Raw genomic sequence first — 23,678 nt, 5'->3', positions numbered from 1 at the left:
ATGTTATTGAGCAACAAAAGGTCCCGTAGTTTTCAGTTTTGTTTGGAAAAGTTTTAATTCTTTAACACAAGAATACAATGCATTTTGATATAAAAAGGCTAGCCCTATTGTCAACTTGTCTTCATACATTAAATGTGTAACAATCCATGCTTTAGCCAGTGCAGCTCAGCACTTTGTAACCTATTCTCTTAGATTCAGCTGCTTCAGAGTAAGTCACTCTGCACCCCAGCAGTGTTGCTGTCCAGCAGGTCATCCTGCTCTGTAGATCCCACTTCAGTGTCCGTCTCCCTGTATTGCAGTGCTGGTGTGGTTTCAGCAGATCTCCGCATCTGAAATATGAATGATTTCACATGATGTTTTCCAACAGTGGGGATGGGATAGAATTAATAGCACAGGTTTACTTCATGGTGGTAATAAGATGTCAACTTCTAATCTCTTGGTTAGAGCTACTGCAAAGCTATATATGCAGAAATTGGTTCAAAACAGATCATTACGCTGCACCGATGCTTCAGCTGAAAAATAAATAAAACTGTGTTACGCACAAATATTAATTTAATGGAAGAACAATTTTAATGCATCAGATTCGGTATTAATTACAGGGCTACGATGACAGCGATACATTTCTTGCGTAGCTGGCTTTTTTCCTTACTTCAAATAGGTGAGACCTTATTAATATGAGCACTGGAAAAGTGCTTATATAAAAGTGCTTAAAGTGCACACGTTCAGTTTTTAATATTGTTCTAGCGCACAGAGACACTCAAAGTCTGCTGCTATTTCTGCATCAACCTCTGTGTTTAATTTCTTCACGTTTTCTTAAAATTATGCCATTTTTTTCCTAAAATTAATCATCGCTTCCCTTCTTTGCTCTGCTGCCACTCAAAAGTGATCAGTGACTGTAAAAACAGAACCAGAGAAGGATAGCTGTACATGTATGCTGGATGGATACTCTAATTCCACCAACGATAGTTATCCAGTCAGACAAGCAAGAGATATTATTCACACTACTGCAAACAGAAGGCACAAGTGATAAGAATAGGAAACATGGTCGTTAAAATGATCAAATAAAACTATTCTTGTACACAAACTTTCTCTTGCTAGAGAGACCAAGAAGGACGTCCCACAGATGGCGATATGACATCTTCAACATCTTTGCAAATTTTCTTTTCAAAGTATTTTTCAACCAAATCTAGACATGTGACGTCTGGCTGATGATTATTCAGCATTTACATGTCTGCCTTTTTAATATATATTTATTACAGAGAGATATCATTGTAAGAATGTCAGGTAGAAAATTATCGTTATCATTTTCCTCACAGAAACAAAATCTTGAAATTTGTTACTATGATGTGACCCTAATAAGTAATGTACCGCTAACGCTGCTGACAATGATCTGACTGTCGCTTACCCTGTTCTTCACACGTGGCCTCTTCCTGCATGGACAGAGGTAGAGGAATGAAGTGCAGGCAGCAAAGCAATGGAAGGAGAACACTGCTTCCACAACAGACATAAAGATGAGCGGCAGCCACAGAATGATGGTGGTCGCCTTGATGAAACAAAGTGCAAAACTGATCACCACACAACAGTTCAAATCAGAAGTGCGGTCACTAGATGAATGTTTATATTAAACTTACGTAGATACGGGTGGGATCAAAGGGGCATTCGTTTGTGATGCTAAAAGAGCTAATATTCTGAACGGCTGCGTTGCATTGTGACAGCAGGGCCTTTCCTTTGGACATAATAGCTGTAATCACAGAAGCTAACAAGCCCACGGTGGAGGCAGACGCCAGGAAACCTGCTATGAAACTGAAGACCAGCAGGACCCATATCTGCAAAAACAACACGACGAAAACAGAGTTGGTACAATTCGAATGATCTTGAAAGTCAATACTTGAAATGACCACCTTTAAGTACTATTCAGGAAAAGTTCTCCAGGCTTCTTGAACGACATTCAAAGCTTTGTGGGACTGTGGGGAGGCCAAGCCATGACTCAAAATGTCCCATTGTGTGTTTTTCCATCCAAGTATGCTTTTTTGCACTGCCAAAACAGCGCTGGGATTATTGTCATGCTAACAAATAAATAAATCAAATGAAGCTGTGGCCAATTAGACACATTCCTGATGGAAAGTGTGTGATGTGACTGCACATCAGGCTAAGATATGCTAAGATCTAAATTTTCAGCCAACAGCACTCTGGGTAAAACTGCTATTTTATGCCTGTCAAACTGTTATTTTTAAACTGCAGCATTTTTCATAGAGTCAGTTGAAGAAACTGGAACAAACTATGTGATTTTTGTGACAGGCTACTTGTAACAAAGTTCCTAAAGAAGCAATTTGAAATGTGTTCATATAGGTCAGTGTTACGTGGATTAACAAAAAAAAAAAAAAAAAAAAAATCTCAAAAACAATCTGAAATTTTTCAGATACAGATACAAAAAAACCAAAGCAAAAAAACAAAACAACTTTGGACGCTAGCTTTAGAATGCCTGGAGAACTATTGCTCAAGAGTCTTGATGCATGCTCAATCATCCAGGTAAGTAAATCTCCAAAAGTTGATTCTGTTCATCTGGACTGAAAACGCTACGTCCAGATGATCAGAGTCAACTTTTGAAGTATTGCTCAAGAGCACTCCTTGGTAGCACAATATAAAGAAGTGTGAGTTGGCTAAAGCCTTTTGAGCTGTAGTGTATGTTGGGAAGTGATAGAAATATTTCTCCATGATAGAAAAGATGACATTTAGCATGTAGCTGATGGCACAGATTGTTCAGTGAAAACACATCCAATGTTTCAAACCTGTTTGGAGCTTACGCTTGCATGCAAGTATGTTACGTATTTAAATCGTTATCTACACACACACACGCACTGAGTCACAAACAAAAAGCAGGTTCTAACAGCAGCCAGGAAACAAGAGCCGTTTGGCAAAGTGAATATTTACCAGGATCCTGTTTTTCTTGTTTCTGGATAGGACTATAGCTGTTATTCCACAGATCCCTCCCTAAAGAAAAACCAGAAGTTCAGCAAAAGAAGATGATTACTCAGACAGATGACGCAACATGACTCAAACATTCAGTTTAACATTCAAGTGACAGAGAGGACACTCCAGCTGTATACTGAATGTGCCATTGTGATGGTTTGATCATGTTTCTGATTGTAAATTTGTCTCTGTAAACCTGCTTCTCCTGCAGCTTTTCAATGGGTTTGTTTGTTTGTTTGTTTAATCCAGGGATTGGCCCTTTGGTGTGGTCAGGATAAAGCCATTAATGACCCTTAAATATATGTTCTGTAATTTTGTCTCTTTTTTTCCCTTTTAATATGCAGTATGTAACAGTACGCAGCTGTCAGTCCTAGCCCTTACCAAAAGACCTGCCACGATAGCGATGATATTGGCGATGGGGTACACCAAATTCTTGACCTGGCGTTGCAGACTGATGTGTCTGAGCACAGTGCTGTGCACCAGTGCTCCAAGAATAAAGTTTACATGGCCCACCAGCACCAGCGCCAACCCCATCTTCATCAAGACTTTGTTGTCCTTGAGGTTGGCACAGCATAGTCCTGAGGGAAGCCAAAACCAAAAATATGTTATTTTGAAATCATGAGCTTAACTTAGCTTTGAACATGATGATCTCTGCCGGGGGGAAACGGATAAACAGCTACATCATCATTGCATTGTGTGTGCAGCAGTTCATACTTTCTGACAGCTGTGTGCACATCAGCTTGACGCGTGTGCATACAAGTTTATTAAATGTGAACTGAACTGAAATACGATCTCAATGTGAAACACTGAGACCTTGTGTGAAGTTAGTGCAGACTTTACCGTGGCTTATGCAGAGATAAAAAGGAAGCGGGGCAGCGGTTAGCACAATATGAGAACAAGGCAGTAACCACAATTATCCCCAGCCCCCTGCAGAGAGGCCTGAAGATGTCTTCCACTGCTTGCAGAAAATACTGCAGCTGTGGTAAGACTGCAGGTCTCAGCAGGCTCACGCTGCACTATTCTGTGTCCCTCGTTTTAAGAGTGAAGCACACATGTTTAGAGACCATGTAAGAAAATCCTGAACCAAACAAGACAAAGCTCAGGGTGGGGTGTTCAAACATTTATCAGCACACAGAGGTGGCCCAATGGTCCGCTGCTCTCACGCACAGGTGGGTGCTGTTGAAATACTTGTTTTCAGTCATAATATTGGCAGTTTGTCCTTTGTTGCCACACATTTTCCCACCACAGTGTGAAGTAGCAGTAACAGTACTGAATTCCCAGTGTGAATAGATAAAGTATAAGCTAATCCTTTCACCTTTGTTTGGCTCCATACTTTTAAAGGATGCTTAGAGGGGTACAGGCTCCATACCGTACTATCCTATCCAAACTGTTAGCATCCAATAATTCACAGCTATCTAAAAGATTCACTTGTATATCAAGGAAAGTCTAAAGAAATATCACTGATAGTAAAACCCAACCATACGATGGGTGGATTATTCTTAACTGGTATAAACGGCGAGAAAAACACTAAAATATTAAGTTATAATAGAACAATAACACTGTGGTTTGATTATGTCTCTTCCTCACTGAGCTCCATGTTCAAAAGCACAGACCACGCCTAGAAACTTTAGCACGTACATTCCCCTGCTCGGTACCTGCCAGACTACGTGAAAGGTTAACTCACCTGTGCCCGTCTTTCTGTTTCCTTTGTTTTTCATATTATTGTCGTTTGTAAATTCATTCTCGACAGCTTTCTGACTCGACCGTTTTTCGGCGGGTTGTCGGTTTCTTCTAAACGCCGCACACCTGGGAACACACGGGCTCTACCTGAGCGGAAGCTCCGCCCACGATACCTTAAAAAAACAAAACAAAACAAAAAAAACACTCCAGTGTCGGTCGGAGACAATAACAAGTATTCATATGTTTACAAACAATACAGCTTTATTCACATACGCTATTGTTATAGTTTATTAGATTGTTTTTAGATTTTAAAAAAAGTGTCATGATCGTGATCCCATCCATTAACCTCCTTGTCAGGGTCGCAGGGGGACTGGAGCCTATCCCGGCTGTCTTAGGGGGAGAGGCAGGGTACACTCTGGACAGGTCGCCAGTGTGTCGCAGGGCTAACACCTAGAGACACACAACCATTTCCACTGACCTTCACGCACACCTGTGGGCAATTTAGAGTTACCAATTAACCCAACCCCACTAACTGCATGTCTTTGGAGGGAGGGAGCCGGAGTACCCGGGGAGAACTCCACACAGAAACACCCTGATGGATTCAGGACCTTCTTGCTGTGAGGCAACAGTGCTAATCCCCATGTCACCGTGCTTCATGATTGTGTAATTTATTTACCACAACGGCAGGTTTAAGTGGACTCAGACAAACCTTGTCTGTTGCTGGGAAATACTCTTATACTTATGAATGCTGTTGACTGTAGCTTACATATTCTCTGCAAAAAGTATAAAACTAAACCTGGATTTAACCTTCCTATTCTCCCAGAATGAGAATATAGGCCAATTGTTATTTACAAGACCAAAAGTCTTGAATCACCCCTCATTTCTTTATATTTTGCAAGGAAATTGGGAATTAGTGCAGCTACTTCTTAAAACGTGTAGACTACACTATATGGAAACAGATAAGGCACAAGCAGAGTTTGTACAAGTCTAACAAGCCTTGAGGGGCCGGGGAGTATTCCTTTGTGTGTTTTTATATTCAGGTATGCTATAATGCTATACTGCATTGTTAGTGCGCTTGGGATCATTGTCATGCTAAAAAAAATGAAGCTGTGGCCAATCAGATGCTTTCCAGATATCAAAAAGCTTTTCTACATTAATAATCCCATTAATGGGAAACACACCATGTTTGAAATGGAGCCCCAAACATGACAGCACCTCCACTGTGTTTTACAGATAGCTTTCAGATACTGTTTCGTCCTCCTCTTGTCCAGTTTCCTCAGTTTTTAAGGACTGCATGATATATGCCAAGGTTTCAGCTGATAGCTTTCTGGGAATCCCTTTGTGCAAAAGTAATATTTCATGCCTGTGAATATATTTTATCTCTGACAAAGATTCTACTAAAGAAATGGGAACAATCTGTAAAATTCTTTAAGACAAAGAGCCAAAAGTTACAATTTAAATTTGTTTTTTGTTCTAACGTGTCTATTATGTGTAGACAAAAAACTGGTTCCTATGAGTTAGATCCCTTTTTAATGCTTAAGTGACTCATATGTCAGTGTTAAGTGTCTTAACGAATGTAAAAAAACATAACAAAAACAACCAAACACTCTTCCAAAAATTGTCAGGTACAAGGACGGGACTTAAAATGAGTGAAAATGTGGCCAATGTTCAAAGAAAACCTTTGAAAGACCTCCAGAAAACCCAGTGGAAAAAAATGTCTGTTTGGAAGCTAAATGTAAAGAAATGAGGGAGGCTCAAGACTTTTGCACAGCACTGCATTTGCCTGCTCAAGCCTTATATTGCTGGGGAGAGACCTAGGTTACAAATATAAAATTTTCCTGACTTTGCACAATCCATCACAACAATACCAGTGTCAAATAAAAGAAGAAAGTGTTGGGCAAATGCTCTGTATTCATCGGGTCTTAATCGATTAGTCAGCTGCTAAAAAAAAAGCAGATTAAAAACCACATTCAGTGCCCCAAATTCAAAATCTGCAACTATCCTTTGAAGCACCGCTCCTCTAAAACAGCAATAATGATAATTATTAGGTTATTTACATTATCAAATAACAAAATAACTTAAAGCAAAAATTGGGAAACGTAAAGTCCGAAGTCTTTATATTAAGGGCCATCAATCAAACAATACTGTTTGCTCTGGGTCTAAACAGAGCGCCTTGTGTGTGACATCTTTTGCGCATGCGGGCCGCTTTGAGCGTTCACACTAGAGCGCGTTTGCTGTCGCGTTTTATTTGTAGTGTGAACAAGCAGAAAAAAAAATCGGATTTGATCAAAAAATCGGAATTGAGCATTAAGACCTGCAGTGTGAACGTAGCCTTAGTCAGCTTTTTGACAATGGCTCCACCTAGATGAGGCAGAAGGTGGTGTGCTCTCAGTTTATGTCTTTCTTTAATCTTTTATAACCAGTTTCCTCTTACGTGCTATCCTTCAACTCCTTTCATTCCTTGAAAGTATTCCAGAATTATAGTGTGATTTTGTTTTCTGCCATGTGTGCCGACACACATCTAACACATGTAATCTTAAATCTTAAATCTCGAGGTTCGCTCAACACAGAAGAAAAGCCAGAGTTAAATTACATGTCTTTCATCTACTTAATAGAAATATATAATTTTGAATATTTTTGCCTAAGAAAATTCTGTAACATAAATACAAGATTTTTGGTGTTATAGACATTAGATTAACCCAAACTAACCAAGTTTTCACAACTTTTGGTTTGTTCAGATTGTAGCCGAGGAATGGCCTGCCAGATGACTTAACCTACAAGTTTTCATGTTATCACCAAGCCCACAAACACCTTACAAACAGGCATAATTCTTATATCCAGCACCATATTTTTTGTGTTTGGAGTCTACTAAAACAGTTTTGTATAATTTATAGTTCCAAATAATCCTGACTTATCTTAAACTGGGCCTTGGTGCAGCCCTTCAGTGTCCCTCTGTCTGAAACTAGCTTTTTTCAGCTCGTCTCCATATAAAGCCATCCTGTCTTTATGCCTTCTGGTTAGAATAGTTCTCAAGAACAGGTTTAAACGGCAGCTGGTTGGGCCTTCAACGGAGTGATTTCTAAAACCAAGTTCTGAAAAACCACAAATGTGAACAAGATACACATTTTGCTTCATTTATTTTTGCATTTTTCACTAACAGCATCTTAGATGTGTCCCATCCACCTGCCGTGGTGTTAACACTGAATAAAGAATCATTTCCAGTCAGCTTCATTGGCTTGATTGCCAGCACCTGTCTCCACTATCGCTGCACCTTATTAATGATGCACTTGTCAAAGAGAATGAGCTGAATTGTTGGTCCTGTTTGGGGCTCATGATGGGGACCACGCAGATATCTTTATGTGTGTTTCTTGGTTGTGTTATTGCTGTTCAGTCTGTTCTGTATCACAATGGCAGATTCACCCAGGATGTTGTGGGAGTTTATGAAAATCGAGTGCCTTTTTCATTTGGAAGAAACTTTGATTTTACTCCGCAAGGCACAATCTTCAGCTCCTGGCGATCCTGGACCCCTGACTTTCACAGGCTAGCTGGACTCTCTCCCTTCCTCAATGTTCCCAGAGTACAGGTGTATTGTGACGCATCTACACTAACCGTGCTGGTTGATAAGAGTGTCAGTGGTCTCAAACTGACTGGAGAGGAAATACAGCTGGGCAATGGCTGCTTCAGCAATGGAGAGCTTGCAAATGAATTTGTCTTCACTTATGGTTTTGGTGAATGTGGAACTACACCTATGGTGAGCATAAAGTTCTGTTGCAGTTCTGCATCTTTTTATGAAGCCTTTACCAAAACTGCACCATCTTACAGGTGGAGGATGACTTGGAGGTGTTCACCAACACCCTGTTCTTGAATCTGAGAAGAATTTCTCCCACCTGGTGGGAAACTCCCTCTGCAGTCCACGTGTTCTGTGTTGCAAAAAGGTATGTTCTTACTTCAGTGTCTGCAGCTAGTCACCAACCATACTTACAGTAGGTCCATGTATTTACAGGTTGAACAAGATTCCAAAGTTTAGCGACACAGCACTTCCTGAGAATGATGACATTAGCATCAAAGCCATGAGTCGTAAGTAATAAAACACATCCAACAACAAGTTTTAGCTGCAGCTTAATTTGTAAACACAGTTCTTTCCTGCAGCGTCCTGGACGAGCGCAGCAGAGTCAAATATCTACAAAAGAGGCCAGCTTGTCAATCTTCAGGTTTTGGCTAAAACCAGAATAAATCAAGAGGCTTTCATCCAGTCCTGCTTTGTCTCTGTGTTCCCTGAGCCTCGGGCCAAACCAAGGCAAACAGTCATATTTAACAAAGGGTGAGTTTTCAGTTGGGTGTCTATCTCAACTGTTTTTGTTATGTCTAACCTTCTGATTGCCTGTGATATCACTGCTTACTGCAGGTGCGTAACCCCACTGGGTTCCTCCACTACTAGAGTGACGTTTGTGGCCTCCAACAGCGCAGATGCGGTTAATTTTGTTCTGAACACGTCTTATCTCATTTCTGAGGTAAGTCTCTATAAACGGATTGCACTAATGTGCAGCTCTGAATCTTCTCTGAACTGAGTTGTGTACTCTTCTCTACAAGTTGTATATCCACTGTAGCGTGCTGATCTCAGGCCAAGGTGTCACCCCAGGCTCTAAATCCTGCAACTACAATGTGATTGAATCAAGGTATCAATATTCACATAATGTATGTGTTTGTTTCTTTTACCAATGTCCTATAAATGAAACTTTCCTTTCAGATGGGAGGAACTAAGTGGTGATTTGGAGGCATGTGAGTGCTGTAGCTCAAGGTGTAAAGGCAAAAACCTTCCTGGTGGTAAGTGCTTTGGTTTTCTGTCTGAAGGTGATGGAAGACAGAAACTTTATAACAGACTTGCTGCGTGTCATTTCAGATGCCAAAGCTGTGGTCAGCACTGGTCCCTTTGTCATTGTGGATGAAGATGGTGAGAGAACTCTGCCTTCAATCGCCGAAGAAGAAAGCGCTAACGTCCCAAACTCCATGCAGTCTGCTCTTCCAGATCTTGCTGATGTGATAGTTTCTTCTGTTCCAAGAAGCAAGTTCAATGCTGGCCCAGAGGGTGTAGTGGCTGTAAGTCAGGACCCTGCCACCAGGCTGACGCTCTGGCTACCTGAACAGGTGCCTCCTCAGTCTGACTCAAATGACATTACCAAACTGCATTCTTCAACCACAAATCAAGAACCTCATCCGAATCCGACCAATGAGATCAAAGGTCAAAGTTTCAGTAGTGTTTCTCGGTCAACTATGAATTTGCCAACTATGGTTAACGGATGGAAGAGTCCTCCACACCCAGCTGTTCCAGAGGACTTCAAAAGAAAAAGCCGGTCTGGAAGATCTGGTAACTTTGACAGCAAAGAGGAACCGGTTAACTTTTCTTTGCCAGCTGAGATTAGTGTAAAGTACCTTATGCTGGTTGAACGGCCAAATTCAGCAGAATTGGACAACACAGCTGCTGTAGAGGAATCCCAAAGTGAAAAATGGCGGCAGAATGAGATTAAGGACCCAAACCATGATGACCTGCCCCAGATGCTGACAGATGGTGCTATGATGCCTGAAGGAACAGATGAAATCCCACCAATAACGCGCTCCAAACTCTCCTTTTCCAAAGCTGCTGATGGGTCGCAGACACTGAGTTATGAGGAAGAGGCAGTGGTACACAAGACAAGTCCAGTGGAAAGAAAACAGTTGAAACTAAAGGGGCTGCACTCAACTTTCTTGAATCTGTTGAGGTAAATGACTTGTTTGCAGTTAGCTGGCAGACTGTTTAATGCATGTGAAGATGGCTGATTTAATTTGGTTTTTGTTTTTCCTCAGGAGGATGAAGAATGCAGAATAACCACGGCTTTAAAAGACTTTAAACTTGTACTTGAGATAAATAAAACTGATGTGCACTTATCTGGTCTCATTACACTTCTTTTATTTAAAAAAAAAAAAAAAAAAAAAAAAAAAAAATTGTATTAGTCCTTTATTTATCCAGGTAAAAATCTCATTTCCAAGAGAAACCTGGCATCATAGCAGCAAGTCTGAAATACAAGCTGCATTTTTAAATGACACTGTCGACTAAATAAGGCAGTCATACTCATTCACAACATTTCTCCACCGGTGCTCAATAGTGCATCACATTATTAGCCTGTTTATGAAACGCCCCATCCTGGCTACAGTGAAAGGCTTTTATTCCCACCCAGATGTCGCTGTGGGGAGCTGGGCGCTGTAGTTGGGACAGTACCATGTGCGCTCTCCCTTTTACGCCGCATGCTCAGTGTTTTTTCCACCCCAAGTTTGACCCGGGCCACTATTTCCTCCGCACCGTCACTCTCTATAAAGTGCCCATGCTTCCCCCCACGCAGTCTCTTTCCCCGGCCACAAAACAACCGTGAGTGTCCAACTCACTGTTCCTGAAAAACTTAAAATAAAAATAATATAAAAAATATAAAATCCACAAAATCTTAAAAAGTGCAGATCTACTTAAAGAAATAGAAACCTTTAAAAAAATAGCAAAATATTATTTAAAAACAAACAAACATCAGGCCTCCGGCTTAACTCGAAGTTGTCGTCTTTTTTAAAGGAAACACTTCAGAAGACACACGTCTTTATCGCGCTGCTTTTTCCAGGTTTGGCATTTTCAAAACGCCCGATCAGCTGTTTGTGCAGCGTGTCTTTAAACCAAAGCGCAGTTTGGATCCGGATTAGAGACCATACCGACATTTTTCTGGCGTTTTTTAAAACGAAGCCTTGCGTTCATCCTCTGAAATCAGCGATATGAACACAGCGACGGGGAGTTATCCGATGGCTTCTCTCTATGTTGGCGACCTGCACCCCGACATCACGGAGGCTATGCTGTACGAGAAATTCAGCCCAGCCGGACCGGTGCTCTCCATTCGGGTCTGCCGAGACATGATCACCCGGCGGTCCCTGGGATACGCTTATGTGAACTTCTCACAGCCGGCTGACGGTAAGCAGGGATGGGATAGCTGTGCTGTGTGAGCACGTTGCCTCCACAAGGCGTGAACATGTTGACATTTCCAGCCTGCCATTGAAACTGTGTACAGAGCCTGAATTAAACGCAAATAAATGTGGTTAATTTTGCAGTGTGAAATGTTCAAAGCAGTTCTTTAGACTGTATCAGTTATTTGACCTACATAAGCACGTCCCAGTTCTCGTGTATGGTTGGGAATATAGCAGCCTGTGTGTGTCTCTGATGTAATTCAAGCCCCCAGAACATGCAGAATTTAAACTGTCCTTAAAAGTTGGCCAAAATCAACAAACCATCCCCATAAATCACAGGCCTAGATTTGGGTAAATGGAGTCTTTTCCTACACCTTTTTAAAAACCAAAATGACCCATTTCTGTGCCTATTTAAAGGGCCAATGAGTTGAGTGAAACTAACTCCCATTGCCCTCTGCTGGCATGTTCACTGAAAGCATGAAAGAGACAAGCACAGCTGAGCCCGCTGCACTGCTTGTTGCTTGTTTGTGCTGCTGCTTGTCTGTATATTCACTGCAAATGGAAAAACCTGATCCTGTTTCTATTTGAATTGAATCCCAGCTTTAATAGCTGGGATTAGTTCACTCACACTGTTGGGTTATCTGTTATATCCTCACCACTCAAAGCTGTTAATCTGTCATGATACACAAAAGTGAATGTATATGTAACCGTATCAGCAGTGCTGTTAAGTACCTTTTGTGATAAAACTGTTTCCAGTTACAATGCAGGAGTATCAAAGCACTGAGCAAAGGTAGCAGGTGTTGTGGTTCTTTTTGGCGGTGCGCTGACACTGTTTGTCCTATCAACAAAAAACACCTGTCACAGCTTATCTGCGCTCGAGTTGGTTACCAAAAGCCAAAGTAAATGAGAGGTTACGAGTGGCTCGCTTTCAGGATATCGTTCCGTTACAAATGTGAGAAGAGCCAAAAGTTAGAAGACACCATTTGTTACAAGAGGTGTAGACACCAGGGGGGAGGGGGTGTTGGCTGCTGGGCATTTATATGGAGTCCTGAGCACGTGTCTGTGGGGCAGTAGCTTTGTGCCTGAATAATACAGCTACTAATGCAAAACTATAACAAAGCAGTTGTCAGTAAAGAGCGTTTCATATGAAACAGCGGTCTTCATGCTTCACTGTGTTCCCTGCTGCATTTCTTAATCTCACAGTTGTATCTGTAAACAAACACAAACCCGGGTGTCGCTCTTCTGAGCATTCTTTTTAAACATGTCTCTTCCCCATCAGTGGTAGAGAATGCCCTACTCGCACTCCATGCCAGCACATACCTCTCAGGACCCCTCTCTAAATATAGCTTTCCCCTGTGCAGCCCAAAACGTGCCTGCTCCGTAATGCTTAAATAAAAAGTGGTTAACAATAATGGGTAATTCAAGACCGTTAATGGCTCCATTTTCTCTTCTAAACAACACATCTGATATATGAGGTCAACAGAGGTCACTTTGGCCTTTTTTGAATAAAGTTCCCAACTCTGAACCTTCCTGAAGTCCTGTTTTTTGTTTTTTTTTGACGGTGACCACACATCTTCCCTGAGCGCACAGGTTGTGAAGTACAATTGCAAACCAAACTGCTGATGCCAGCAGACGCAAGGCAGCTCCGCTTTGTTTACCAGACACTTTCAGCTGGAAAGCCGTGTGTGTGTGTGTGTGTGTGTGTGTGTGTGTGTGTGTGTGTGTGTGTGTGTGTGTGTGTGTGTGTGAACAAAAGGACGTTTGGCATGTGCCCACATGGTGTGTGTGTGTGTGTGTGGGGGGGGGGGGGGGGTACATTTGTTCGCCTGGGCCTACAGATCACAGAATAAAGGTCAATGCAAACATATTACTGCTCATCTCTACCACATGAGCTGATATTCTGATAGTGTTTAAATGAAGGCCTGCTGCATTGCTAAGTGGCATGTGGCTCAGCAGCATGTGGTTAATCAGAACAGGGAGACATGTGCTCCAAGCTAGCCCACTGCAGCTGCCCCCCACACTTTTACCAGCTGCTTGCAGAAAGCTCATCAGCCTTATTGTCTGCTGCAGTACCTTCACCCCTTTGAACATGTTAGCGGCCTGTTTTAATGCATTTAAGCAGTTTCTCTCTTTTATTATGCATGCATTAAAAATGGCTGCATTATTATTGTTGCATGGTATCAGCAGATAACAGACTGAAGCATGACACATAAAGGTGACTGATATGTTTTCTGACATGTAAATAACCACCAGTGACCTTTCCTGTGACCTCTCTGCTCTTCCTCCGGCAGCTGAAAGAGCCCTGGACACCATGAATTTTGACGTGGTGAAAGGGAAGCCAATCAGAATCATGTGGTCCCAAAGAGATCCCTCCCTCAGGAAGTCGGGTGTGGGCAATGTTTTTATCAAGAACCTCGACAAGTCCATTGACAACAAAGCCCTGTACGACACCTTCTCTGCCTTTGGCAACATCCTCTCCTGCAAGGTACAGTTGACATAACACTGATTTATTTATGTATTAATTTATTTGCTGGTTTGAAATTTAACACATACATAAATAAAGTGATCAAGTTTAACAGAAGCCTTTTAGAGGACAAATGTAAAAAAACAACGCCTCAACTGCTTTTTGCCTCAGTTTCTGTAAAATGCACCAAGTTTGCAACTTTTTGGTAGTTGCACACGTTCAAAACAAGAAAAGGGAACAGGAATGTCCCCACACCTGTTTCTTCATTTGGACCTGTTAGGCCTTTCTTTAGTTTTTCTGGTCTGATGGTGAAGAATAGGTTCTATCCAATATACCCCCATATTGATGTCATAAATTAACTTTTCTCATTGTTGCATATTTTAATGCTTCATGCTATACTTTTGTGGGTGAATAACATGCACCTGAGGGAAAAACCAAAATGAGATGCTTTGGTAAATTATTATTTTGTAAGATTGACAAATTAGCACCTTTAGCACAGAATTCTATTTGATACCATCAACAGTATTGTTTCTCCTCCAACCCAGCATGCTCTGTTGCTTTCCGATGAAGATTGTAATACTTTCCTTAATTACTTTGTAAATAAGGTGATGGACTTGAAATCTAAAATTTCCTCAAGTGCCTCCCCTTATGAAGATACCCCTTGCTGTCCTGGATCATTTACCTCCTTTTTTCCAATCACACTAAATGACTTAATTATAGTTTTAGGTAAAATGAAATCCTCGTCATGCTCTGTAGATATATTACCTCACTCTGTCCTGTCTGGGTCTATCACCAGCATTGGTCCCACATTACTATCCATCATCAACAGTTCACTGAGGCAAGGCTGTGTTCCATCTTATTTTAAACATGCTGAGGTAACTCCTCTGTTAAAAAAACAGAATCTCGATCCTAGCTCTGCTAGTAATTACCGACCTATTTCAAAATTGCCATTTGTCAGTAAATTACTTGAAAAAATTGTTGAAAATCAGTTCAGGTCTCTATTATGTAAATTACAGATTCTTGACCCTTTTCAGTCTGGCTTTCAAAAGCAGCACTCTACAGAGACCGCTCTCTTAAGAGTCTATAATGATCTGTTAATGGCATCTGACGCAGGGAACTGTTCTGTGATCATTTTGCTTGATCTTAGTGCAGCCTTTGACACCATCGACCACAAAATCCTACTTAACAGGCTGAAGGTTTTGGCTGGTGTATCTGGCTCTGCCCTAGACTGGTTTTCTTCCTACTTATCAGACAGGACCTTCTCTGTTAGGACTGATAGGTTCTCCTCTAACACTGCTGCCCTGACCTGTGGTGTCCCACAGGGCTCAGTTTTAGGTCCATTACTATTTTCTTTTTATATGCTTCCTTTAGCTAGTATCATTCAATCTTTTAGCAACCTGTCTTATCATTTTTATGCTGATGACATTCAGCTCCATATGTCCTTTAAGCCTCATCAGCTGGATAGGCTGTCCACCCTAGTCCAGTGCTTAACCCAGGTTTCTGATTGGCTTTCAAGCAACTACCTTGTTCTAAATACTAACAAGACCGAGACCATGATCATAGCTCCTCCTGAGCTACATTCTAAAATCAGTCAGGTTCTTGCCTCTTTCTGTCCATCTGTCAAGTCAAATATTCGAAATCTTGGAGTAATATTTGACTCTTCCCTGGGCTTGACTCTCATGTAAAATCTTTGTCTCGTTCCTGTTTCTATCATTTAAGAAACATATCTAAACTACGACATATGGTTTCCTCAGCTGAACTGGAAAAACTCATTCATGCATTTGTGTCATCACGCTTAGATTACTGTAATTCCCTGTTTACTAGCTTGGATAGATCATCTCTCTCTTGCCTCCAGACAATACAAAACGCAGCAGCCAGATTACTAACTCGCTCTACCAAGCGTGTTCACATCACTCCCATCTTATATTCTTTACATTGGCTCCCAATAGAGTTTAGAATTCGCTTTAAAATTCTTGTTTTAACATACAGAGCACTAAATGGCCAGGCTCCAGATTACTTATCCAAGCTTCTTTTAAAATACACTGCTGCTCGTCATCTCCGCTCACAGACTCAGAGTCTCTTAGTTGTTCCCCGTACACGATTGAAGACAAAAGGGGACAGAGCCTTTCAGTCTGTTGCACCAAGGCTGTGGAACAGTTTACCACTACAATTACGTTTGCTTGACTCTGTGGATTCTTTTAAAAAACAGTTAAAAACTCTTCTGTTCAAACAAGCCTTTTGTTGATCTACATATTTTATTTTATTTTTTTTACATTATTTACTTTTTATCTTTTACATTGTATATAATGTCTATTGATTTTATTGTTTATTTTAATATTTTAATATTTGTGTACAGCGCTTTGTGATTGCCTGTCTGTGAAAAGCGCTTAATAAATAAAGTTTACTTACTTTACTTACTTACTAGTTATTTATCACACATTAAATTTTATAGCCAGTAAATTATTGTTGTGGATAGGTGACTCCCAGGCAACAAACTAACAAACACCGGGCAACATGATGGTATAATAATAGATCATATATCATTATATTCAGAGAGGATATATACATTTGATGTTTTTTGTCATAAAATAAGAACGATAAAGTGCCTTTATATGGTGTTAAAGGTGCATAAATATGAAACCTGTGGCAGCTTTAGCTGTTGGTGGGTGGTTGTTAGGCAACGTGATCAAAATATCTGATATAGATAAGAACCTTCAGAGGTCTGAGATGTGCATGTTGGTTGCTGAACTCCTGGCAGATTTGGTGTATTTGGTGCAAGATTACTCTTCCTGTGGTGGATGCTCACATTACACATGAAAAGTGTTTCCAGTAATGACGTCAGTTTATGTACAAATAATCCTTTAAAGCCAAAACCTCAGGATTCACTCCAAATGTTTGATTTCAGATAGTTTATAAGCACCCCTCAAACTTTCTGTTTGTGAAGGTATTCCATTTGGAAAATGGATTTATTGAGGAGATAGACTGGCTTGTTCCAGACAGGCAATCATGCAAAGCTACTCTAGGAAAAAAGCATAATGGATCCTTTTGAGCAATACTTAAACAGTATTGCTGTTTAAGCTTGTAGCCGATAGCAGCAGCCTAGAATCTGTAATTGTATCTTTAAGGGGGAAAAAAAAGAAAAGAAAGGAAACTTTAATTAAAAACAGTGAAAAAATATATGAAAAATTACAATTAAATTAAAGGAGTTTAACAATAAATCCATTTAAAACAGCAAAACATAATTTCTTCTCTGGACACATCCAGAGAAGTGATAAAACCGATTTGAGTCGCCTTACGCCACTCTCCAAATGTCGAACTTGCTTCAAAATGAAAGAACTGCCTTCATTCATAGTCGTGTCTATGTGCGTCTCCCTGCACTGTAGGTGGTGTGTGATGAAAACGGCTCCAAGGGGTACGCCTTTGTCCATTTTGAGACCCAGGACGCGGCTGATCGCGCCATCGAGAAGATGAACGGCATGCTTCTGAATGACCGCAAGGTGTGAGTGTCTGATAATCTCTGAACTGGAGGTGTGGATGTTTAATGTTGTTGGAAGACTTTTGAAGAATTTGCCTGAATTTCAAGATGACTTTGATATAATATAAAAGTTATCATGATATTGAAAACCGCAGCTTATGTGCATCAGATCGTGTTGTTTTCTGTGTCTAATGTATAAATCTGACTTGTGTGTTCTACGTTTGTGTTGCGTCAACTGACTTTTTGTGTCTTTTTTTCAGTTGGTGAGCTTGTGTGTGAATAATATGACTAATACACTCATCTCTTACTGCCGCCAGTCTGACGATAGCCTCTAAACTAAGAGACAACAGACTAAAAACCTCTTACCTTTCCTTCCTACCAGTTGCATTTTCTGTTGCCTCAGTTCACTTGCTGGTCACCCATCTTGGAGTGTTTGTGTGTGTGTGTATGACCATGCTTGTGTGTTTTAGTGATGGATCGAATGCAGGAATGCAATACTGGATGGCAGAAGGGGAGAGGTCATCATGGCAAGGTATATAAGATCATTTGGTCCTCCTCAGCTTTCGTTTGTACTGTTCCTCCATCCCTCTCCATCTACCTCCACATCAAGTTTTGGACCAAGAATTAAGATGGTTGCCACTGTGTTGTCTAGCATGCCGACATATCTGCCTGCGTCTGGTGGTATTAACAGCAGTTGAATGGATTGTACACGTTGTTCACCCCAGGAATGATGAGTCCCATGATGAAACGTAGCTGTGAATTTGTGTTGTGGATGTTGTCCCTGTTCTTGTGTTTGCGGGGTTAGGTTTTTGCTGATCATTCTTAACGTGGAACCCCGGACAGCCAGTGTTTTTGTAGACTGGAAAGTGGAAGTCAAAAGAGATGGAGTCTGGTTTGTTGTTTTTTGCTTTTTTCTCTTTTGTCAAGCCTGTTTTCCAAGAGTGTGCCTGTGCTACTCTCCCTCTGTCTTCAGGTTTGTGGGTCGTTTCAAATCTCGCAAAGAACGGGAGGCTGAACTCGGTGCCAAAGCTAAGGAGTTTACTAACGTTTACATCAAGAACTTTGGGGACGACATGGATGATGAACGCCTGAAGGAGATTTTTGACAAATACGGTAAATCTAAATTTGTTTCCTGATCATTTCCAGATGAAGAGCTGCAGCATTTGCAGCGCTCCTGCTACTTTTAGATCGCTCTGACCACTGGTACTTGCAGTTTCACTGTAGACCTGAAACTTGGAAGGACTGCAAAACAAAACTTCTGTGTCAAAACTGCTCATCCTTCTTGATTAGGATCATTATGAGCAGTAGCGCAAGCCTGAAGGTGGTGCATCTGATTAGTGGGGCACTGAGGAGCATGCGCATCGTGTACTGTGAATTTGTCCTCCAGGGGAAGACCTGGGAGTGATCAATCAACCAAAAAGACCTAAAGTGTGGTTTATTGCTCCACAGTCTTTCCAGACTTGGCTCCCTTTGACTTTGACCTCTCACCCAGAAGTAAATCCAACTTGAAGGGTCACTGTTTGGAAATAGTAAAGATAATCCAGTGCACACTGCAGATGCAGAAATCCAGAACAGAACTTCCTGGGGGGGGGGGCAGATCTGGTCTTGGCCGGTGCACTGGGAGCAATTTGTGAATTGTACTTTTAATGGATGAAGTTGAAAAGTGTTGTGCTTCACTGATATTCCTGTGCAGCCACATTGTTTCATTTTCCATCCACTTTTTTTGGCCTTTGCAGGTAAAACACTCAGTGTGAAGGTGATGACAGACCCCAGCGGCAAATCCAGAGGGTTTGGATTTGTTAGTTACGAAAAACATGAGGATGCCAACAAGGTACTTTGTACTTTTGGAAATGTGTCAAGTGTGCGTTTGTCTGTTTTCTCTGACAAATGTGGCTTCATTTTAAGGCTGTAGAGGAGATGAATGGCACTGAACTCAACGGCAAGACTGTGTTCGTGGGCCGAGCTCAGAAGAAAATGGAGAGGCAGGCGGAGCTGAAGAGGAAGTTTGAGCAGCTGAAACAAGAGAGGATCAGTCGTTATCAGGTCTGCCGAAACTACTGGTTGTCTGTCAAAATAAAAATCAATTAATTTTATAAACATTTATATTTCAATGTCAGTAAGTAAGCTGATGGTTCTGGATAAATCGTACCTTTTGTTTCAGGGAGTTAATCTTTATATTAAAAACTTGGATGACACAATAGATGATGAGAAACTGCGCAAGGAGTTCTCTCCATTTGGCTCAATTACAAGTGCTAAGGTAAAAATGGCTCAATACACTGAATAAATAAGAGACTTCAACACATAAGTTACCTCCGCTGTCTGTATTTTAGGTGATGCTAGAGGAGGGGCGCTCCAAGGGCTTTGGCTTTGTCTGCTTTTCCTCCCCTGAAGAGGCTACCAAGGCTGTGACTGAAATGAACGGGCGTATTGTTGGCTCTAAACCTCTCTACGTGGCTCTTGCTCAGCGCAAAGAGGAGCGCAAAGCCCATCTCACCAACCAGTACATGCAGCGAATAGCTGGCATGAGAGCCATGCCAGCTAATGCCATCATTAATCAGTTCCAGCCCACTAGTGGATACTTCATGCCAGCTGTGCCGCAGGTGTGAGAATCAAATTCAGGCTTGATGTGCATTTTAAAACTGATTGTATTACTGTGTTTAATATGAAAGGGCTATATTACAATCACAAATGCACAGATGCTTTTCACCTTCTTTGTTCAACTTTACTATTTTTGTTTAGAGCTGTAGTGCAGGTGTTATTGTGAAAAAGCTCCAAAAAGTGATTTCAGTCATGACCACTTGGTTAAAAGATGACTTCTTTTGCAAAAACAAAGAAAAGACAGAAGCTGGATGAGCAGCAGCGACACCTGTTACAGGACAGAGCAGGCAGTAATGCCATGCAAAGTGGAGATCGGTTGCAAAGTGCATTGCAGAAGCAGCAGCAACTTAATTCTTCTCCCCTTGAAAGCCTACAAGTAGGAACGCATGCATGTTCAGGGTGGTTTCTGTCATATTTCAGGCCTGCTTGAAGAACAAAATGACTGGGTGTGCATCAGAGGTTAGTGAGGGTGGTCTCTGGCTATGAAGCTATCCTTGGAAAAACTCAGAAACTATTCTAATGGTCGTCCCACCGCATTTTTATTGATATATATACTGAGGTGTCAAAACTGATCATTGAGGGTGCTGGGGTGTCCTCGAATGTCGTTTTTATGGGGGAAAGAGTTGATTTATGAGGACTAGCTACTACGGCCTGAGGCTGGGCTCAACATGGAGAGAGTATGGTGCTGTCAGGGTTGTTCTGATTGTCTCCAAGGACCCAAAATAATAAGTTTGTATTGATCACACATTTGACTTTCTTGCATTCATCAGGCTCAGAATAGGACTACATACTATGCACCCAATCAGATCGCTCAAATGCGACCAAATCCCCGATGGCAGCAACAAGGTGGACGAGGTCAAGGTGAGCCTGTGGACCATGATGGAGCACATGTCTGTGATATATTGAACATTATGCCCATACTCACATTGTTTTTATCTGTTCTTTCATCACTTCCAGGGGGTTTCCAAGCAATGCCCAGCTCGCTGCGTCAGCCAGGGCCCCGTGCCAACCTCAGACACATGAGTCCTAGCAGCAGCACACAAGGCCCACGAGGTGCATTCACAAAAAAATAGCATCAATTCGTTGACTACGGGTTTGGAATTTGAAATCAATGATATTGATGTTATACAAATGTTTTCCGTGTTATTAAAACTGTAATTTCTTCCTCGTGGTTGCTAGCTGGTGGTCAGAGCATGGGTCCTCGTCCTTCAGTTGGAGTCCCTGGTCCTCGGGCCATGCCTCCTTACAAATACGCCACTGGTGTCCGTAACCCCAACCCCCAGGTGGTGCAACCTATTGCCTTACAGCAGGTATCACATTAACTTCTCCCACATTAAGCATCCAAATGTTGACACATTGTTCCTCATTAAGTCTTAACTGTGCCTTCCAGACTCAGCCAGCTGTGCACGTTCAGGGCCAAGAGCCCCTCACGGCCTCCATGCTGGCTGCTGCACCTCCTCAGGAGCAGAAACAGATGCTGGGTAAGACTGACAGATACAAACAAATGCTGTTCAGGGTTTTGGTTTTTGGGCAAATTTATACTCACTCACAATTTTTTTTTTTTTTTTTTTTTCCTCCGTAGGGGAGCGTCTGTTCCCACTGATTCAGGCCATGCATGCCAACCTAGCAGGAAAGATCACTGGCATGTTGCTGGAGATCGACAACTCTGAATTACTACACATGCTTGAGTCCCATGAGTCTCTACGTTCAAAGGTACCTCGCTACCTCAAGCACACTGAATAGTCCTGTATCCATTTTCTAAGCTGCGTCATGCTCATGTTTGTGTTTGTACAGGTAGAAGAAGCTGTTGCAGTTCTACAGGCTCACCAGGCGAAGAAAGACGCCACCCAGAAAGTAGGTGGCATGGCTCCTACTGCTGCTGCTGCCACATCCTGAAGACTCTGAGCTATTCTAACTTGGTATGGAAATCCATGTTTAGTCAAGCTAATCAATCAGGTTCATTAGGCTATAATAAAGATTGTGCGGCACTAATGGGAAGACATTGTGTTGTTTCAGAGCATAGAAAACTGAGAGGAGATGGGAAGAGACGCACTACGCTGGAAAGCCCAGAGTCTTCTGAACAATCGCACAAAAACAAAAATCAAGAAAAAAAAAGGAAAACATTATTTTAAATGTACACTTTGAAAAAATATTACATAATGCATAATTTTGTAGTTCTGTAATACTTTTAACGCTGCACGCCAGATGCAGTGACGCAAATGAATCTTGAACAAAGGCCCTTTATTTTGTGGCAAAGGAGAGGAAGTAAAAAGAGCCTTGTTCTCTGTCTTTGCTTGAAAGCTTCATGTTGGTGTGAGATGACTCCTCCATCCTAACACGTTATCAATGGGTGTGTGGTAATTTCAATAAAGGGATGATATGTCCAGGCGACTCACCTTGTGTTATTTTAATTGAGAAGGAAAGTGTGCAGAAGCGGAGAAGCATATCAAGTAATCTGTGAAACGTGATGGAGGTAATGTTATGGCACGAGCAGTGGAACTGGACCACCAGCTTTAATGATCATGTGACTGTTGATGGAAGCAGCAGGATGTGATGTGGAGTGTGCAGAGCTATAGACTCTGCTCAGGTTCAGACAACTGTAATAAAGCCGCACAGAGAGCACTACAACGTGCAAATGGAGAATTACACAGAGCTGCAAAAGCAAGAGTTTACTCCAGGTAAATGAATCTAGATAATCTTCAGTGGCCAAGTCAGGCATCTGATCTCAGCCCAATAGAGCAGCCTTTTCTCATTACTGAAGATAAAACTGAAGGCACAGACCCACAAACCAAGCAGCAACTGAAGGTGACTGCAGTGACAGCCTGGCCGAGCATCTCAAGTGATGAAACGAAGCACCCGATGATATTCATGGGCTCTAGTCTTTCAGCAGTCATTGATTTTTCATCCAAATATTAAAAACAAGAAAAATTATTAAGTTAATTTGTCCAGCTGCTATTAAACCTCTGAAAATGGGGAACTATGTTTTTAAAAATGGTTAAAGTCACTCCAGTCACATCTTGACTGTTTGACATAAAATCCATGGTGGTGGTGTGCAGAGGCAAAATTGCAAAGCCTGTTATTGACCAAACACACTTAAGTGTGTGTCTGATAAACACTTTGGTACAAAGTAATACTGAAACATGATAACGTACTTATAAGTTGTGTTTGGTGTTATTTAGGGTGTTTCTTTTTTAGCATTTAATCAAAAAGAAGGAAAAAAGTTAGGAAACGTTTCCCTATATTCAAATGATCCAGTGTGGAAACTGTCAAAGTGGCTTTGCAGTGCTTACACATTACTTCTGAAAATGCAAATTTTGCAAAGAATTAAAAGGTTGTAGTAAAATGTTAAACTCTATCTTTAGCTTGTCCTATTAACAGTTTTGAGGAATTGTGAAGTTTGCAATTGTTTTCTACTATTTGTGATTAATTTCTCTGACGGATTAAAGGACTGGTTTCAGGCAGAGAGAAAATATTTGATTTAGGAGAGACATGTGGAAATTAGTTTGACTCTATTAAAAG

General features: G+C 41.4%; 3 protein-coding genes across 3 annotated transcripts; 2 read left to right on the top strand and 1 right to left on the bottom strand.

Moving 5' to 3' along the window:
- Positions 1 to 36: 36 nt before the first annotated feature.
- Positions 37 to 4,820, bottom strand: tmem54a (transmembrane protein 54a). The gene is made up of 6 exons (XM_086275465.1): positions 4,655 to 4,820; positions 3,352 to 3,548; positions 2,932 to 2,991; positions 1,632 to 1,826; positions 1,406 to 1,543; positions 37 to 329 (listed from the first exon to the last, which is right to left on the bottom strand). Exons 1-6 carry the CDS (start codon positions 4,686 to 4,688, stop codon positions 204 to 206), a joined length of 750 nt encoding a protein of 249 aa, XP_086131591.1. The 5' UTR covers positions 4,689 to 4,820; the 3' UTR covers positions 37 to 203.
- A 3,122-nt stretch (positions 4,821 to 7,942) lies between these two features.
- On the top strand, positions 7,943 to 10,588 carry zpcx (zona pellucida protein C). The gene is made up of 9 exons (XM_086274480.1): positions 7,943 to 8,401; positions 8,473 to 8,585; positions 8,654 to 8,727; positions 8,800 to 8,971; positions 9,056 to 9,161; positions 9,241 to 9,326; positions 9,398 to 9,474; positions 9,551 to 10,406; positions 10,492 to 10,588. The coding sequence occupies exons 1-9, from the start codon at positions 7,982 to 7,984 to the stop codon at positions 10,511 to 10,513; spliced, it is 1,926 nt and encodes a 641-aa protein (XP_086130606.1). The 5' UTR covers positions 7,943 to 7,981; the 3' UTR covers positions 10,514 to 10,588.
- Positions 10,589 to 11,008: 420 nt separating this feature from the next.
- On the top strand, positions 11,009 to 22,543 carry pabpc4 (poly(A) binding protein, cytoplasmic 4 (inducible form)). Its single transcript, XM_086274481.1, has 15 exons — positions 11,009 to 11,629; positions 13,914 to 14,107; positions 17,470 to 17,585; positions 18,535 to 18,674; positions 19,298 to 19,392; positions 19,467 to 19,604; positions 19,723 to 19,818; positions 19,892 to 20,161; positions 20,930 to 21,020; positions 21,117 to 21,212; positions 21,339 to 21,469; positions 21,550 to 21,640; positions 21,742 to 21,872; positions 21,954 to 22,078; positions 22,176 to 22,543. The coding sequence occupies exons 1-14, from the start codon at positions 11,437 to 11,439 to the stop codon at positions 22,053 to 22,055; spliced, it is 1,884 nt and encodes a 627-aa protein (XP_086130607.1). The 5' UTR covers positions 11,009 to 11,436; the 3' UTR covers positions 22,056 to 22,078; positions 22,176 to 22,543.
- Positions 22,544 to 23,678: the final 1,135 nt, after the last annotated feature.

Source organism: Aulonocara sp. 'chitande type north' Nkhata Bay, linkage group LG19, assembly GCF_057382095.1.
Source record: "Aulonocara sp. 'chitande type north' Nkhata Bay isolate Kocher_YH1m ecotype deep benthic linkage group LG19, A_spYH_male_GT1.1, whole genome shotgun sequence".
Classification (NCBI taxonomy): Eukaryota; Metazoa; Chordata; class Actinopteri; order Cichliformes; family Cichlidae; genus Aulonocara; species Aulonocara sp. 'chitande type north' Nkhata Bay.
The sequence above is the reverse complement of the archived record's forward strand: the minus strand, read 5'-3'. Positions and strand labels throughout refer to the sequence as shown.